Source organism: Somniosus microcephalus, unplaced genomic scaffold, assembly GCF_052327205.1.
Source record: "Somniosus microcephalus isolate GS21.2 unplaced genomic scaffold, FLI_Smic_1.0 unresolved_chr4, whole genome shotgun sequence".
Lineage (NCBI taxonomy): Eukaryota > Metazoa > Chordata > Chondrichthyes > Squaliformes > Somniosidae > Somniosus > Somniosus microcephalus.
Genome location: NW_028225182.1, coordinates 42,046,294 through 42,065,591, shown reverse-complemented (window position 1 = coordinate 42,065,591; position 19,298 = coordinate 42,046,294). Strand labels below are relative to the sequence as shown.

The 19,298-nt window shown below is 49.2% G+C and overlaps 1 protein-coding gene across 2 annotated transcripts in view; it reads left to right on the top strand.

Annotated features, from left to right (window-relative positions):
- Window positions 1–137: 137 nt before the first annotated feature.
- The window catches only part of LOC147090618 (ephrin type-B receptor 1-like), a 114,800-nt gene continuing 95,639 nt past the window's right edge, over window positions 138–19,298 (top strand). For both annotated transcript variants that reach the window (XM_085977384.1, XM_085977385.1), the window contains exon 1: window positions 138–339. In XM_085977384.1, coding sequence (XP_085833510.1) covers window positions 267–339 — 73 coding nt within the window. In that variant the 5' untranslated portion in view covers window positions 138–266. The remainder of the gene's footprint in view (window positions 340–19,298) is intronic.

Here is a 19,298-nt window from a genome sequence, read left to right as displayed (position 1 = left end):
AGGATCGAGCTGTCAATCAGGCCCGATTGGCAGGGCGCTGGGCCAATGGGGACGCGGGGAGGGGTCGGTAGGCGGTGGCGCTGTCCAATCAAGGTGCGAGGGGGGCGGTGCCGGGCTTCCAGTCAGTTTCAGCACTCCAGGTGCTGACTCGGTGAAGTTTGCGCAGAGAAAGTTTGGTGGAGTCTGGCAAAGTTTGTGCCGAGGTTTTTAGGGAAGGGGGATGCGCTGATCCGCTGTTTGCTGGAACCGCTGGCCCGGAACATAATATGGCCAGTGCCTGGTCCACCATGAATCGTTGGTTGCTCTGCTGTCTGCTACCCGCAGCCCTGGCTGTAGAAGGTGGGTTTGTGTGTGCCCGGGGTCCAGAGACTGCCGTTCGCTCTCTCTCTCTCTGAGGCTTGGCAAGTGGGGGAAGAGAGAGAGAGAGAGGAGCCGCGGAGTCGTGCTGCATTGGAAATGAGGGAGATGGTTCATGAGAGATGGTGATGAGGGAGGTGGTTTAGAGAGAGATGAGGGAGATGGTTCAGGAGAGATGAGGGAGATGGTTTAGAGAGATGGGGGAGATGGTTCAGGAGAGATGAGGGAGGTGGTTCAGGAGAGATGAGGGAGATGGTTCAGGAGAGATGAGGGAGATGGTTCATGAGAGATGAGGGAGATGGTTCAGGAGAGATGAGGGAGGTGGTTCAGGAGAGAGATGAGGGAGATGGTTCAGGAGAGATGAGGGAGGTGGTTCAGGAGAGATGAGGGAGTTGGTTTAGAGAGAGATGAGGGAGATGGTTCAGGAGAGATGAGGAAGGTGGTTCATGAGAGATGAGGGAGATGGTTCAGGAGAGATGAGGGAGGTGGTTCAGGAGAGATGAGGGAGATGGTTCAGGAGAGATGAGGGAGATGGTTCAGGAGAGATGAGGGAGATGGTTCAGGAGAGATGAGGGAGATGGTTCAGGAGAGATGAGGGAGATGGTTCAGGAGAGATGAGGGAGGTGGTTCAGGAGAGATGAGGGAGGTGGTTCAGGAGAGATGAGGGAGGTGGTTCAGGAGAGATGAGGGAGGTGGTTCAGGAGAGATGAGGGAGCTGGTTCAGAGGTGAGGGAGCTGGTTCAGAGGTGAGGGAGATGGTTCGCAAAGTGGGGGAGACGGTTTGGAGGAGAGGGGCGGGTTTGGAGGAGAGGGGCGAGTTTGGGGAGAGGGACGAGTTGCGGTGTTTGGAGAGGGGGCGAGACGCGGGGTTTGGGGAGGGGGCGAGACGCGAGGTTTGGAGGGGGGTGATGCGACGTTTGACGGGATAGTTGCAGAACAGAACTTTATGGTGTTGACGCAGGACTTGAGCGGGTCGATGCAGAACTCGAAAGGGGGAAGATTCGGTGCTTAAAGGAACATATTGAGTGTGCGGAGATGCAGCAGCAGGATTTGGAGGGGTAGAGGGGGAGGGCAGATTGCTGACTGCGAGGGGCAGAGAGACGGGGTCCCATCCTCTGACAACCTAGAGCCATTTTAAGAGTTAAACCTTGGACGGGAGGTGGTGTGGCGGTGGGAGGTTGGAGATCGGTTGGGACTGAGCCTGCTGGCTCCTTATTCTCTGGCTGTTTCAGTGAAATTTGAGCCGTCCAAATACTTCTCGCATAAAGTCAGCAAGCTCTACTTTCATTCTTCCAATAGGCTGCCGTGCCTTTCTTTCGAAAGGGAAGCTTTAAACTCGATCCATTGTTTGCTCGTTTCCTTTTGTGTGTGTGTATATATATATATATATATAAATATATTTATTGGAGATATTCAGAATTGTGATGGGTTTTGATAGAGTAAATATGGAGAAACTGTTTCCACTGGCAGGAGGGTCGGTAACCAGAGGACACAGATTTAAGATAATCAGCAAAAGAGCCAGAGGGGGGAGACGAGACGAGGAGGAGAATTTATTTTTAACCCAGCGAGTTGTTGTGATCTGGAAGGCGCTGCCTGAAAGGGCGGGGGAAGCAGATTCAATAGTAACTTTCAAAAGGAGAATCGGATAAATACTCGAAAAGGAAAAAATAATTGCAGAGGCTATAGGGGGAAAGAGCAGAGGGGGGGCGGGGTGGGACTTAATTGGAGAGCTCTTTCAAAGAGCCGGCACAGGCACGATGGGCCGAATGGCCTCCTTCAGGGCTGTGTGGTTCTACGTGTTTTCATCCCCGCACAAATTGGACGCTGGGTTTTGGACGGGAGAGGGTGAGGATTCCCAGAACGACAGGGAAGAGGGGGGCTGGAGCGTCCGTTGGCTGCAGGAGAAAGAAAGAAAGACTTGCATTTCTATAGCGCCTTTCACGACCACCGGACGTCTCAAAGCGCTTTACAGCCAATGAAGTGCTTTTGAAGTGGAGTCGCTGTTGTGATGTAGGGAAACGCGGCAGCCCATTTGCGCACGGCAAGCTCCCGCAAACAGCAACGTGATAAATGACCAGATCATCTTGTTTTTGTTATGTTGGTTGAGGGATAGCTATTGGCCCCAGGAATCGGTGAAAGGTTGTGGGAAAATCTTGGTGCAAATGGCAAAGACAGGTCACGATGGCAATTCATTGCGCGCGGGCCTGGGTCAGGCTCTACGGGCTGATGGCGAAACGATTAATAATAATAATAATTCAACTTTATTGTCATTGTACAATGCACAAGTACATGAACAACGAAATGTGATCTTGCAAGCTCCCATGAGTCCAGTACAAATAACATTAACATTAAACGTAAATAGCACCGTCCTGGGAGAAGCAAAGCCGCTGCGTCTGTGCGCGCCGCCATTCCATTTCCACCATTCCTCCTGTCCGACAATCTTCAGCCCAACGCCCGGGCCTGCTCACCAGCCGCCCCTTCCCGGGGCTCCTTCCGTGACCTTCTCACCAACCGCCCCTCCTCGGGGCTCCTTCCATGACCTTCTGCACCTGGTCTTCCCTGATGGTCACCCCTCCAGGTACTAACCAGGCTTAGCTCTACACTTAGCTTCCAAGCCTTGCCAGTGACCCTGTCCCTAGTCCCAGGAACAGAACCTGTTCTCGAGAAATTCTGTTTGTCGGCTCTTTTCAGGAAAATGTTAAACTAGAAATACTTGAGTTTTGGGGGGTGGGGGGATATTCCGACCCTGTTCTACTGGCGTGAGTCAGGTAATTGTGCACGCACACCTCCCCCCCCAACCTTCCCATCTCTCTGTCCTCCCCTTCCCCCACCTCAACTGGTGATTTTTCCAGGGAGCTGTTTCCTAATTCCCGGGTGGGAAGAGACCGGAACTCTACAACGTCGGATCAGGAGGAGGTCATTCATCCCCTCGGGCCTGTTCCGCCATGGCTGACCTGCACCTCAACTCAGTTTACCTGCCTTTGCTCCGTATCTCTCGATACCCGTACCCAACAAAAAAACTCTTAGCGATCTCAGTCTTGAAATCTCCAACTGACCCCCCAGCATCCACAGCCATTTGGGGCAGAGAGAGTTCCCGATTTCCACTAGCCTTTGTGTGAAGAAGTGTTTCCTGACATCACCCCTGAACGGCCTGGCTCTAATTTTAAGGTTATGCCCCCTTGTTCTGGACTCCCATGTGGAAAATGTTGGAAATGCACAGCGTGCCGCCTCTCCAGCTCTCTCCTTTAAGACGCTCCTTAAAACCTACCTCTTTGACTAAGCTTTTGCTCACCTGTCTAGATGCAAGAAGGATGTTCCCGATGGCGGGGGAGTCCAGAACCAGGGGTCACAGTCTAAGGATAAGGGGGTAAGCCATTTAGGACTGAGATGAGGAGGAATTTCTTCACCCAGAGAGTGGTGAACCTGTGGAATTCTAAACATAAGAAGTAGGAGCAGGAGTAGGCCACACGGCCCCTCGGGCCTGCTCCACCATTCAATAGGATCATGGCCGATCCGAACTTAGACTCACGTCCACTTCCCTGCCCTCTCCCCGCAACCCCTTATTCCCTTATCAGCTAGGAAACTGTCTATCTCCGTTTTAAATTTATTTAATGTCGCAGCTTCCACAGCTCTCTGAGGTAGCAAATTCCATAGATTTACTACCCTCTGAGTGAAGAAGTTTCTCCTCATCTCAGTTTTGAAAGGGCAGCCCCTTATTCTAAGATTATGCCCCCTAGTTCTAGTCTCACCCATCAGTGGAAACATCCTCACCGCATCCACCCGATCAAGCCCCCTCACAATCTTATATGTTTCGATAAGATCGCCTCTCATTCTTCTGAACTCCAATGAGTAGAGGCCCAACCTACTCAACCTTTCTCTACCACAGAAGGCAGTTGAGGCCAATTCATTAAATATATTCAAGAAGGAGTTAGATATATTTCTTAAGGCTAAAGGGATATGGGGAGAAGGCAGGAACAGGGTACTGAGTTTGGATGATCAGCCATGATCTCATTGAATGGCGGAGTAGGCTCGAGGGGCCGAATGGCCTACTCCTGCTCCTATCTTCTATGTTTCTGTCCTAATCTCTACCCCAGAGGGCTGTGGATGCTCAGTCATCGAGTATATTCAAGGCTGAGATCGATAGATTTTTGGACTCTAGGGGAATCAAAGGATATGGGGATCGGGCGGGAAAGTGGAGTTGAGGTAGAAGATCAGCCATGATCTTATTGAATGGCGGAGCAGGCTTGAGGGGCCGAGTGGCCGACTCCTAATTCTTATGTTCTAATATCTCTTGATGTAGCTCAATCGCAGAATCACAGAATCCCCACAGTGCAGATAGAGGCCATTTCGGCCCATCGAGCCTGCACCGACACATATCCCACCCTATCCCCGTAACCCCATGTATTTAATCCCCCTAACACTAAGGGTCAATTTATCATAGCCAAATCAACCTAACCTGCACATCTTTGGACTGTGGGAGGAAACCGGAGCACCGGGAGGAAACCCACGCAAACACGGGGAGAATGTGCAAACTCCACACAGACAGTCACCCGAGGCCAGATTTGAACCCGGGTCCCTGGCGCTGTGAGGCAACAGTGCTAACCACTATGCCACCGTGCCAATGTCAAATTTTGTTTGATAATTGATCCTGTGAAGCGACATGGGACGTTTTACTATGTTAGAAGGCGCTGGATAAATTCAAGTTGTTGTTGTCAGTCTACCTCTTGAGGGCAGGATGACATTTTGCATGAGCAAGACAGGTGAGATACTTTGCTCCCACTACCCCCCCCCGAGTGCCTTTCGGCCTCCAGACTGTTTTGTTCTGATGGTTGCTCAGAGGCCCTCCCTCAGTGGGCAGCACTCTCGCCTCTCAGTCAGAAGGTCATGGGTTCGAGTCCCCACTCCAGAGACTTGAGCACAGAAATCCAGGCCGACACTCCCGGTGCCAGTGCTGAGGGAGCGCCGCACTGGCGGAGGTGCCGTCTTTCGGATGAGGCGTTAAACCCTGCCTGACCTCTCGGGCGGATGTAAAAGATCCCCACAGCCACTATTCCGAAGAAGAGCAGGAGAGGGGGGAGATCTTCCCCGGTGTCCTGGGCTAACATTTATTCCTCGACCAACATCACCAAAAAAAAACCAAGAGATTAGTCTGCCATAGAGGGAGTGCAGCGAAGGTTCACCAGACTGATTCCTGGGATGGCAGGACTGTCGTATGAGGAGAGATTGGGTCGACTCGGCCTGTATTCGCTAGAGTTTAGAAGAATGAGAGGGGATCTCATTGAAACATATAAAATTCTGACAGGGCTAGACAGATTGGATGCAGGGAGGATGTTTCCCCTGGCTGGGGGGGGTCGAGAACGAGGGGGTCACAGTCTCAGGATACGGGGTAGGACATTTAGGACTGAGATGAGGAGAAATGTCTTCACTCGGAGGGTGGTGAAACTGTGAAATTCTCTACCACAGAAGGCTGTGGAGGCCAAATCACTGAATATATTTAAGAAGGAGATAGATTTCTAGACACAAAAGGCATCGAGGGGTCTGGGGAGAGAGCGGGAACCTGGTATTGAGATAGAGGATCAGCCATGAACATATTGAATTGCGGAGCAGGCTCGAAGGGCTGAATGGCCTACTCCTGCTCCTATTTTTCTATGTTTCTATGGTCATTATCACGTTGCTGTTTGTGGGATCTTCCTGTGCAGGATGTCCCAAAGCGCTTCACCGCCAATGGAGTGTTGTAATGTAAACTTCATTGGCTGTGAAGTGCTTTGGGATGTCCCGAGGTGGTGAAAGGTGCTGTTTGAGTGCAAGTTGACGTAATAAAACTCTCTACACACTTGGTTTGAGCGTAAAGCAAGGCTTTAATCAACTTGTTTCAGAACATGGAGGTCTAGTTGTACTTCACTAGTTCCTTGTCTTACAAAATGTCCCTGGAAAGCTGGGGTCGACGCCCGAGTATTTATACTCCTTGGACGGCGCCACCAGCTGGCCGTCCAGCGTTATTTCACGAGTAGTTTCTTGATGATGATGAGATTTGTAACACAAGTCTTTATCTTGTACTGGCTCCATCCGCACTTTCTCCCTCCCTGATCCCGTGTTCTTTCTGACTTTGATGCATTCCGCGGCTAATTTTCTGCCCGGGCAGTGAGTATCGGTGTTTACAAAACAGACGATTGAAAAAGACCCTTTGCTTGTGCAGCGAGTGCGCATCGCCCACGCTGACGAGGATTGATGGACTGGGATGAGTTGAGTCAGTTGCCTTGCTGTTGATCGGGGCCGGTGATTTATGTTGACGCCTGACGTCCGATACTGTAATGATCTTCAGTCGCTGCTCCCTTGGGTCTCGATTTAAAAATTCTCATCCTCGTGCTACCATCCCTCCATGGCCTCGGGGCCACACCCACTCCCTATCTCTGTAACCTCCTCCAGCCCCACAACCCTCCGAAATCTTTGTGCTCCTCCAATTCTGGCCTCTCACGCATCCCCAATTTTCATCGCTCCCCCATTGGCGGCCGTGCCGTCAGCTGTCGAGGTCCCAAGCTCTGGAATTCCCTCCCTAAGCCTCTCCGCCTCTCCTCCTTTAAGACGCTCCTCAAAACCGACCTCTTTGACCAAGCTTTTGGTCACCTGCCCTAATATCTCCTCATGTGGCTCGGTGTCAGATTTTTCTTTGATAACGCTCCCGTGAAGCGCCTTGGGACATTTTACTGCGATTTTAGTGGCCCTCCGACCACATCAGCTGACAGCACATTGATCCCGTGACTTTCCGACCTGTAAATCTCAGTTACTCACTGGTTAAGTTCACTGGGCCATTGTGAGAACCATTCATGCTATTTTGATCCCTTATATAGGATTCCCTTGACCAAATCGCTTTCTCACCTGTTGTACGGACTTTCCATGGGGCGGGTAAACATGGGGGATCAAAATATTCGCCGTCGCCCTGTGACTGATCCGAACTGCTCGAAAATTCTTCTGTGTCAAAAACAACACCTGATAGCTTGTTCAAAATGAAATGTTGGCGGGCACGACTGAATATCTTGGTCAGACAAATCATTTGCTCAATCATCAGTTTCCCCCTGGCTGTAGAGTTAGAACTAGGGAGCATAGTCTCCGGATAAGGGGTCGGCCATTTAAGACTGAGATGAGGAGGAATTTCTTCACTCAGAGGGTTGTGAATCTTTGAAATTCTCTGCCCCAGAGGGCTGTGGATGGTCAGTTGAGTATATTCAAGACAGAGATCGATAGATTTTTGGACTCTAGGGGAATCGAGGGATATGGAGATCGGGCGGGAAAGTGGAGTTGAGGTCGAAGATCAGCCATGATCTTTTTGAATGGCTGAGCAGGCTCGAGGGGCCGAATGGCCGACTCCTGCTCCTAATTCTTATGAATGAATTGTATCTTTCAAAGGAGAAAATGGCCGCCCAGACCGGACGGGTAAAGGATTGTCCACTGTACAATAACGCAGTGAATTGGATCGAAGATGTAATGGCTACTTTCTATTCGGAAAGTATGTTTGAAAAGAGGAGACTTTGAGGCAAAGTTTTCAAGACTGTGAAAGTTGAACTGATCTGGGTTGAAGGGTTCAAGTCCCGGGGTGGGGCGCAGGAAATTAGGAATAAGGAGGGAAGTCAGGGAGGGGGGTGCGGTGGCGAGGAGAGTGAAACTTTAAACATTCACCCCCTCCACCACCGGCGCACCGTGGCTGCAGTGTGTACCATCTACAAGATGCACTGCAGCAACTCGCCAAGGCTTCTTCGGCAGCACCTCCCAAACCCGCGACCTCTTCCACCTAGAAGGACAAGGGCAGCAGGCGCATGGGAACACCGCCACCTCCAAGTTCCCCTCCAAGTCACACACCATCCTGACTTGGAAATATATTGGCTGTTCCTTCATCGTCGCTGGGTCAAAATCCTGGAACTCCTTCCCTAACAGCACTGTGGGAGCACCTTCACCACACGGACTGCAGCGGTTCAAGAAGGCGGCTCGCCACCACCTTCTCGAGGGCAATTAGGGATGGGCAATAAATGCTGGCCTTGCCAGTGACGTCCACATCCCAGGAATGAATTTTTAAAAAGGACATTTTCATCCCGAGAGCAATTCTGTTGCCAGGGAATGTCACTGAAGCAGGCAGTGTAAGTGGAGTCAAGAGGCAACTAGATGGGGTTTCTGGGGAGAAGGGTGATTGAGGGATATGGTGAGAAGGTGGGGCTAAGCTATCCAAAAGGCACAAGCTTCTTTTGTCTGATAGTTCCTTTTTTGGTCTGAAGTAGTCTTGTATTGTTAAGCTCACACACGCATTGCTTAGAGCCAGTTGTACGTGAAAGACAGACTTGCATTTATATAGCGCCTTTCACGACCTCGGGTCGTTCCCAAAGCGCTTTACAGCCAATGAAGTACTTTTTTGAAGTGTGGTCACTGTTGTAATGTAGGAAAAGCGGCAGCTAATTTGCGCACAGCAAGATCCCACACACAGCAATGTGACAATGACCAGATCATCTGTTTTTAGTGATGTTTATTGAGGGATAAATATTGGTTCAGGACACCGGGGAGAACTCCCTCCCCCCCCGCTCTTCTTCTAATAGTGGCCTTCGGATCTTTTACGTCCACCCGAGAGAGCAGACGGGGTCCTCGGTTTAACGTCTCATCCGAAAGACGGCACCTCCGACAGTGCAGCGCTCCCTCAGTACTGGCACTGGGAGTGTCGGCCTGGATTATGGGCTCAAGTCTCTGGCGTGGAACTCGAACCCGCGACCGTCTGACTCTGAGGCGAGAGAGAGAGTGCTACCCACTGGGCCACGGCTGACAGATGTAGGAGTTTATTGGGGAGGGTGTGGCGGTACCACTGGTTGTCCCTTACATTGAGACACATAATTCCCTTTAACTTACCTTTTGGGGCCGTTGCCCTTTTAACTTACCTGTTGGGGCTATTGCCCCTTTAAGACGTGCCCTAGCGCGCTGACGTCACGTCACGTACGACGTGATGTGCGTGCGCCGGCACAGCCCGGCCTAGCGTCTTCGGCCTCAACGGCCAGCCGCCGGGAGCGACGCAATCTTCCGCGGCAAGCACCGGCACAGCCCGGCCTCCCGACTTCGGCCTCAACGGCCAGCGACGCAACGACGCGCATCACGTGATGCCCTAAGCGCGGGAAACGCGAGCAACGTGATGACGTCACAACACAAACGCGATGACGTCATCACGCTCCCCACAGGACTGCGAACTCAGTCCTCGTGGAGTCCCCGCTGGGACAAGACCTACACCACGGTGCTCCTACAGTCAGCCATCTTACCTGCTATCTTACCTGATGTAATTAGCCTGTTCCTGTAAATAAACAACTTATTTATAGTTCGTCGAAGTCAAACTCTCTTATTTAGTGGCGATCTACACGAACCGCTACAAGGGTGTGATTTATGTCCTTGTTCTCTGGCTGCAGGTGATGCTGACAAGGCTTTGCTTATCGCCTGCTTAATGCCCTCTAAAGTGGCCTAACCAGCCACTCGGTTGTAAATAGAACTCCAACAGGGATTAAGAGCCAACCTCACAGTGTAGGGGCTGAAGTCACAGATAGGCCCAGACCAGATCAGTAGTGAGCCGGAAGCAAAATACTGCGGGTGCTGGAAATCGGAAACATAAAAGAAAAGTGCCGAAAGGACTCGGCAGGTCAGGCAGCATCTGTGGAGAGAGAAACATAGAGTTAACGTTTTCAGGTCGATGGCGTTTCACCAGTTCAGCTCTGATCTATCCTAAATGGTTCCCTTTTCTGTTCTGAATTCAGTAAGGTGCCAAGTGGTTGTTACACGGAATTGGGGCTCGTGGGATTGAGGGTAATATATATTCGCTTGGATTGAGGATTGGTTAATGGACAGAAAACAGAGAGTAGGAATAAATGGGTCATTTTTCAGGCTGTAGCTAGTGGGGCACCGCAAGGATCAGTGCTTGGGCCTCAGCTATTTACGATCTGTATCAATGACTTGGATGAGGGGATCGAGTGTAATGTATCCAAGTTTGCTGACGATACAAAGCTAGCTGGGAAACTAAGCTGTGAGGAGGATGCAAAAAGGCTGCAAGGGGATTTAGACAGGTTCAGTGATTGGGCAAGAAGGTGGCAGATGGAGTATAATGTGGAGAAGTTTGAAGTTATCCACTTTGGTAGGAAAAATAGAAAAGCAGAATATTTTTTAAATGGTGAAAGACTGGGAAATGTTGGTGTTCAGAGGGACCTGTGTGTCCCTGTACATGAATCACAGAAAGTTAACATGCAGGTACAGCAAGCAATTAGGAAAGCAAATGTATGTTAGCTTTAGTTACAAAATGATTGGAGTAAATGAGTAAAGAAGTCTTACTTGTAATTATATAGGGCCCTGGTGAGACCACAGTTTTGGTCTCCTTATCGAAGGAAGGATATACTTGCCTTAGAATGAGTGCAATGAAGGTTTACTAGACTGATTCCTGAGATGAGGGGATCGTCCTATGAGGAGAGATTGAGTAGACTCGGCCTATATTCTCTGGAGTTTAGAAGAAATGAGAGGTGATCTCATTAAAACATGTTGGCCCAGAAATTAGGTTCGGGGGCTTGCCGCGCGTGCAAGCCCCCCGATGTGCACTTACCCGGCGCGCTGACATTTCAATCCTGGCCCGCATTGCATTTCCTCTCACTGGCCCGCTTCAGGTCCTGCCGCGCGCTGTGCGTGCGTGACCCAGCGGCGTACTTAGTGCGATGAGCCGGCTGGGATCACGTGAGCACTGGGCAACCAATGGGAGGTTGCAAAAGTTCATTCATGAGTTTGATAGTGAGAACTGTCAAACTCATGAAAACTCCTGGCCCCAAAACACTACTTAAACTTGAAAGAAAATTTAAAAAAACATCGCACTACTTAAATGAACCATAAATAACTGTAAAAAAACTATTTTAAACAATAATTTTAAATTTTGAAAAAAATTATTATACAAAAAATCGGGGCTAAAAATACACTTACCTTACTGTAAAGTCTTCAAAAATAATGAACCTGTGGAAAAATGTTCTAATTTTACTTAATAGACCACTTACCTGTTAAAAGTAAGTACTTACGGCTGCTTTTTTCACACGTAAAAACCAGAGTCTTTTCCCTACGGGCAACTCTTCAAAAAAAAAAGGGAAGTTCAGCGCGCACGCGCTGCCTGAAACCTCACACGCGTTCCGCCTCTTAACCCCTTGGGTCAGAGGAGAGGAAATGCCGGTTTTCCCCGCATGCGCTGTGCATGCTGAAAACCGGCAATTCCTCCGGGCCCACGCGTGAGTACCCCGTCCGTACTCTCGCGTAGGGACAGGAATCACTGGCCCATAAAATTCTTAAGGGGCTTGACAGGGTAGATGCTGAGAGGCTGTTTCCCCAGCTGGGGAGTCTAGAACCAGGGGACACAGTCTCAGGATAAGGGGTCGGCCATTTAAGACTGAGATGAGAAATTTCTTCACTCAGAGGGTTGTGAATCTTTGGAATTCTCTACCTCAGAGGGCTATGGAGGCTCAGTCGTTGAGTATATTCAAGGCTGAGATCGATAGATTGTTGGATACTAAGGGATATGGGATCATGCGAGAAGGTAGAGTTGAGGTCGAAGATCAGCCATGATCTTATTGAACAGTGGAGCAGGCTCGGGGGGCCAAATGGCCGACTCCTGCTCCTATTTCTTATTTTCTTATGAAGTATATCTTGTAGCGTTATGCTCACACTCTGCGGCTTGCCAGCCCTCCAGGACTGTCCTGGAGACTCCAGGAATTGCAGATTCATCTTTGGAGACGGCTGCGAGCAACAGCCAGGAGAATTATAATAGCCGAGTTACAAAAAATGTGTTGTTTTTCACATTGTCTTTGAGCGCTTTTGTTTATTACTCCTAAGGAGGTGGGTGGGAAACAAAGAATGACTGTTTGACCGGGCGGGGGTGGTTGGAGGCAGGAGGTATCACCTCCAGGAATACATCCAACCCGAGTTGGCAACTGTATCACACACACTTTGTTCAGACCCAGTTGTATTTGTAGGAGATTCTTGGTAGCATCTGTGGTGAGAGAGAGAGAGAGAGAGAGAAAAACGAGAGTCAACATTTGAGATCAATGACCTTTCATCGCTCCGAAAGGTCATGCACCCGAAACGTTAGATCTTGTCTCTCTCTCTCTCTCTCTCTCTCGCCACAGATGCTGCCTGATCTGCTGACTGTTTCCGGAATTTTTCTGTTTGTTTTGTTTAACTTGCCTCAAATCCAAACAACATTTTTTTTTTTCCTCGATCAGTTTTGCCTCCCGCAAATTTACCAGAAAGGTTTCCCATTTGGCCGTGGTGGGATTTGAACTGGTTACCTCAGTGACTGGCTAACTCGGGACCGTAACCACAGGGGCTACCCGACGTGAGTGGGGGGGAGGGGGCCTTGGACACCCAGCGATGGTGATGTCTCATTTGTAACGGAGAATTTAATTGCCGTGTGCGCATCCGCCCTTATTTAATCAAAAATGATCTAGAGGCTCTGCAGAAGGTGCAAACAAGATTTACAAAAGTGATACCAGAACTGAGAGAATGGCCCAGAAATTCGGGCCGGGGGCTTCCCGCGGGTGTAAGCCCCTGACCTGCACTTCAAATCAAAATCAAATCAAATCAACTTTTATTGTCATTGTTAGTGCACAAGTGCAGTACAACGAAATGTAGGCTTGCGGCTCCCGAGAGTGTACATTTGGATTAAGACATTTAAACATTCAACATACATTTAGCTTGTAATACATTAACATAAACATAACCATAATAAAGTGCATTGGCAGATGTGCAGGCTTTAGAGTTTATTTGTGGAGTTCAGTAGGATGACAGCCCTGGGAAAGAAGCTGTTCCTAAATCTGGTCGTACGGGTGCGAATGCATCTGTAGCGTCTCCCAGATGGCAGGAGGGCGAACAGACTGTGGCTGGGGTGGGTAGGGTCTTTGATGATGGTCAGTGACCTCCGTAAACAGCGTTTCTGGTATATGTGCTCTATGGTCGGTAGCCGGGTGCCGGTAATGCGTTGGGCAGTTTTGACTACCCGCTGCAGGGCTTTCCGGTCATAGTAGCTACAGCTGCCATACCATACTGTGATACAGTTCGTCAGGATGCTCTCTATAGTGCAGCGGTAAAAGTTAGAGAGGATCAGGGGTGACAGGTTACATCCCTTCAGCCTCCTTAGGAAATATAGGCGCTGCTGGGCCTTCTTCACCAGAGAGGAGGTGTTGAGGGACCAGGAGAGGTCTTCCGTGATGTGGACTCCGAGGAACTTAAAACTGTCCACCTTGTGCGTCGGCAGTTGAGCTGTAGGGCCCCATGGAATTCCGCTCCGGGGCCTGGTCCAGCTGCCGGCGCGCTGTGCTTGCGTGTCCCAGGGGCGTAGTTAGTGCGATGCGTCCCCTGGGATCACGTGAGCCATGGGCAGCCAATCGGAGGAGGGAAAAGCCCATTCATAAGATTGACAGGTAGACCTGTCAAAACGTATAAATACTACGGGCCCAAAATAGCAGTAAACCTTCAAATAATTTTTTTTTTAAATCACACTTTTTAAATAAACTATAAATTACATTAAATAACTTTTAAACAATAATTTAAATTTTTGAAAAAATAATTTTATATTAAAACGGGGCTAAAAATAAACTTACCTTGCTTTAAAGTATTTAAAAATAATAAACCTGTGGAAAAAATGTTTTAATTTTAACTAATTGACCACTTACCTTGCAAAAAGCAGGCCTTACGCCTGCTTTTTAAATGTGTAAATCCTGCAGGCTTACCCTCCCAGGAAAACCTGTAAAAAAAACCTAAGTTCAAAGCGCACGCGCAGCCTCCCCTGCGCGCGCGTTCGACCTCTGAACCCCTTCGTTCAGAGGATCGGAAGTGCCGGTTTCCCGCGCATGCAGGAAACCGGCAATTCCATCGGGCCAACGGGTGAGTACCCCGTGCGTACTCACCCATGGAGACTCGAATTTCTGGGCCGTTATAACTATCAGGGAAGACAGAACAGGCAGGGGGCTATTTTCTCTAGAAAAGAGGAGGCTGAGGGGTGACCTGATAGAGGTCTTTAAGATTATGAAGGGGTTCGATAGGGTCGACGTAGAGAAGATGTTTCCACTTGTGGGGGAGACCAGAACTAGGGGCCATAAATATAAGAGTCACTAATAAATCCAATCGGGAATTCAGGAGAAACTTCTTCAACCAGAGAGTGGTAAGAATGTGGAACTTGCCACCACATGGAGTGGTTGAGGAGATTAGCAGAGATGCATTTAAGGGGAAGTTAGATAAGCGAACGATGGAGAAAGGAATAGAAGGGTATGTTGATAGAGTGAGATGAAGAGGAGTGGGAGGAGGCTGGTGTGGAGCATAAACACTGGCATGGGCCAGTTAGGTGCAATGGCCTGTTTCTGTGCTGTACATTTTATGTCATTCTTTTCAAAACGATTGGATAGATTGGTATTATTGTGAAACATTACACCAACACTAGCCACGCAACAAGGCACATCAAAGAGTATCAGTTACTCAGTAGCTGATAAGACTTGAAGATTAAGGAGGTTCGAGTCAAACGCAGGATTACAATTTATCTTTTGTAGTGAAGGCTGGATTTGCAATTGAACTTCAAAGCATGCTGTGATGTGACTGAGCTCTCTGCTTAATCTTCACGCTGTTCGGCAGCAGATATGGGAAAGTAATTGGGCTGCTTTCCATTTGCTTTAAATAGGCGATGTCGTGAGTGACTCCGGGTCGCAGTCAGAGTGTTTACACTGTATCGGGGTCCCGGTCAGGAGTTGAAGTGTTTTCACTGTCTAGCGTGACTCTGAGTTTCCGTTGAGAGCTGGGTCTGATTACACCTGATTTAAGTCAGTGCTTAATTTCAATGGATTAACATGACAATAAAGGAGTTAAGAAGGATTTGATATGAGCGTGCAAAGTGTTTGTTTGATTATCCGACACCATTTATTTCCGGGATCACTAGGTTACGATAGAGCCCATCTCTTCTACTCATTCCAACCCTATAGTACTGTACCCCAGTGTTATACAGCGACAGACCTGTACCCACCAGTACTGTACCCCAGTGTTATACAGTGACAGACCTGTACCCACCAGTACTGTACCCCAGTGTTATACAGTGACAGACCTGCACCCACCAGTACTGTACCCCAGTGTTATACAGTGACAGACCTGTACCCACCAGTACTGTACCCCAGTGTTATACAGTGACAGACCTGTCCCCACCAGTACTGTACCCCAGTGTTATACAGTGACAGACCTGTACCCACCAGCACTGTACCCCAGTGTTATACAGTGACAGACCTGTACCCACCAGTACTGTACCCCAGTGTTATACAGTGACAGACCTGTACCCACCAGCACTGTACCCCAGTGTTATACACTGACAGACCTGTACCCACCAGTACTGTACCCCAGTGTTATACAGTGACAGACCTGTACCCACCAGTACTGTACCCCAGTGTTATACAGTGACAGACCTGCACCCACCAGTACTGTACCCCAGTGTTATACACTGACAGACCTGTACCCACCAGTACTGTACCCCAGTGTTATACACTGACAGACCTGTACCCACCAGTACTGTACCCCAGTGTTATACAGTGACAGACCTGCACCCACCAGTACTGTACCCCAGTGTTATACAGTGACAGACCTGTACCCACCAGTACTGTACCCCAGTGTTATATAGCGACAGACCTGTACCCACCAGTACTGTACCCCAGTGTTATACAGTGACAGACCTGTACCCACCAGTACTGTACCCCAGTGTTATATAGCGACAGACCTGTACCCACCAGTACTGTACCCCAGTGTTATACAGTGACAGACCTGTACCCACCAGTATTGTACCCCAGTGTTATACAGTGACAGACCTGTACCCACCAGTACTGTACCCCAGTGTTATATAGCGACAGACCTGTACCCACCAGTACTGTACCCCAGTGTTATACAGTGACAGACCTGTACCCACCAGTATTGTACCCCAGTGTTATACAGTGACAGACCTGTACCCACCAGCACTGTACCCCAGTGTTATACAGTGACAGACCTGTACCCACCAGTACTGTACCCCAGTGTTACACAGTGACAGACCTGTACCCACCAGTACTGTACCCCAGTGTTATACAGGGACAGATCTGTACCCACCAGTGCTGTTTCCCAGTGTTATACAGTGACAGACCTGTACCCACCAGTACTGGACCCCAGTATTATACAGTGACAGACCTGTACCCACCAGTACTATACCCCAGTGTTATACAGGGACAGACCTGTACCCACCAGTAATGTACCCCAGCTATTCACAATATATATAAATGATCTAGATGAGGGAACTAGATCTAATATCTGCAAGTTTGCAGCCGATACAAAGCTGGGTGGGCGTGTGTGCTGTGAGGAGGATGCCGAGAAACTCCAATATAATTTGCACAGGTTGGGTGATTGGGCAGAAGCATGGCTGATGCAGTATAATGTGGATAAATGCAAGGTTATCCACTTTGGCGGCAAAAACAGGAAGGCAGATTATTATCTGAACGGCAATAGATTGGGAGAATGGGAAGTGCAACGAGACCTGGGTGTCCTTGTGCACCAGTCACTGAAGGTAAGCATGCAGGTGCAGCAGGCGGTTAAGAAGGCAAATGGTATGTTGGCCTTCGTAGCGAGAGGGTTCGAGTACAAGAACAAGGATGTGTTGCTGCAGTTGTACAGGGCCTTGGTGAGACCACACCTTGAGTATTGTGTGCAGTTTTGGTCGCCTTATCTGAGGAAGGATGTTCTTGCCATGGAGGGAGTGCAGCGAAGATTCACCAGACTGATACCTGGGATGGTGTGGAGATGCCGGTGTTGGACTGGGGTGGACAAATGTAAGAAGTCACACAACACCAGGTTATAGTCCAACAGTTTTATTTGAAATCACAAGCTTTCGGAGTTCTACCCACCTCTACCCACCAGTACTGTACCGAGTCGTCATTGGCTTGTTCTCTCTACACAGATGCGGCCGGACTATATAAGCTGTGTCTTTATGCATCTCTCCACTTCACCTGACGAAGGAGCAGCGCTCTGAAAGCTTATGATTTCAAATAAAACTGTTGGAGTATAACCTGGTGTTGTGTGACTTCTTACATTTGATACCTGGGATGGCAGGAATGACGTATGAGGAGAGATTGGGTCGATTGGGCTTGTACTCACTGGAGTTTAGAAGAATGAGAGGGGATCTCATTGAAACTTATAAAATTCTAACAGGACTGGACAGACTAGATGCAGGAAGGATGTTCCCGATGGCCGGGGAGTCCAGAACCAGGGGTCACAGTCTAAGGATAAGGGGTAAGCCATTTAGGACAGAGATGAGACCCAGAGAGTGGTGAACCTGTGGAATTCTCTACTACAGAAGGCAGTAGAGGCCAATTCATTAAATATATTCAAGAAGGAGTTGGATATATTTCTTAAGGCTAAAGGAATCAAGGAATATGGGGAGAAGGCAGGGACAGGGTACTGAATTTGGATGATCAGCCATGATCTCATTGAATGTCGGAGCAGGCTCGAGGGGCCGAATGGCCTACTCCTGCTCCTATCTTCTATGTTTATACAGTTACAGACCTCTACCCACCAGTACTGTACCCCAATGTTATACAGTGACAGACCTGCACCCACCAGTACTGTACCCCAGTGTTATACAGTGACAGACCTGTACCCAGCAGTACTGTACCCCAGTGTTATACAGTGACAGACCTGTACCCGCCCGTGCTGTACCCCAGTGTTTGTGACAGACCTGTACCCACCAGAACGGTACTCCAGTGTTATAGATTGAGAGACCTGTACCCATCAGTACTCCACCCCAGTATTATACAGTGACAGACCTGCACCCACCAGTACTGTACCCTAGTGTTATACAGTGACAGACCTGTACCCACCAGTACTGGACCCCAGTGTTATACAGTGACAGACCTGTACCCACCAGTACTGTACCCCAGTGTTATACAGTGACAGACCTGTACCCACCAGTACTGTACCCCAGTGTTATACAGTGACAGACCTGTACCCACCAGTACTGTACCCCAGTGTTACACAGTGACAGACCTGTACCCACCAGTACTGTACCCCAGTGTTATACAGTGACAGACCTGTACCCACCAGTACTGTACCCCAGTGTTATACAGTGACAGACCTGTGTCCACAAGTACTGTACCCCAGTGTTATACAGTGACAGACCTGTGTCCACCAGTACTGTACCCCAGTGTTATAGTGACATACCTGTACCCACCAGTACTGTACACCAGTGCTATACAGTGACAGACCTGTACCCACCCGTGCTGTACCCCAGTGTTTGTGACAGACCTGTACCCACCAGAACGGTACTCCAGTGTTATAGATTGAGAGACCTGTACCCATCAGTACTGTACCTCAGTGTGATACAGTGACAGACCTGTACCCACAGTAATGTATCCCTGTTTTATACAGTGACAGACCTGTACGCCAGTGTTATACAGTGACAGACCTGCACCCACCAGTACTGTACCCTAGTGTTATACAGTGACAGACCTGCACCCACCAGTACTGAACCCCAGTGTTACACAGTGACAGACCTGTACCCACCAGTACTGTACCCCAGTGTTATACAGTAACAGACCTGTACCCACCAGTACTGTACCCCAGTGTTATACAGTGACAGACCTGTACACACCAGTACTGTACCCCAGTGTTATACAGTGACAGACCTGTGTCCACCAGTACTGTACCCCAGTGTTATACAGTGACATACCTGTACCCAACTGTACTGTACACCAGTGCTATACAGTGACAGACCTGTACCCACCCGTGCTGTACCCCAGTGTTTGTGACAGACCTGTACCCACCAGAACGGTACTCCAGTGTTATAGATTGAGAGACCTGTACCCATCAGTACTGTACCTCAGTGTTATACAGTGACAGACCTGTACCCAACTGTACTG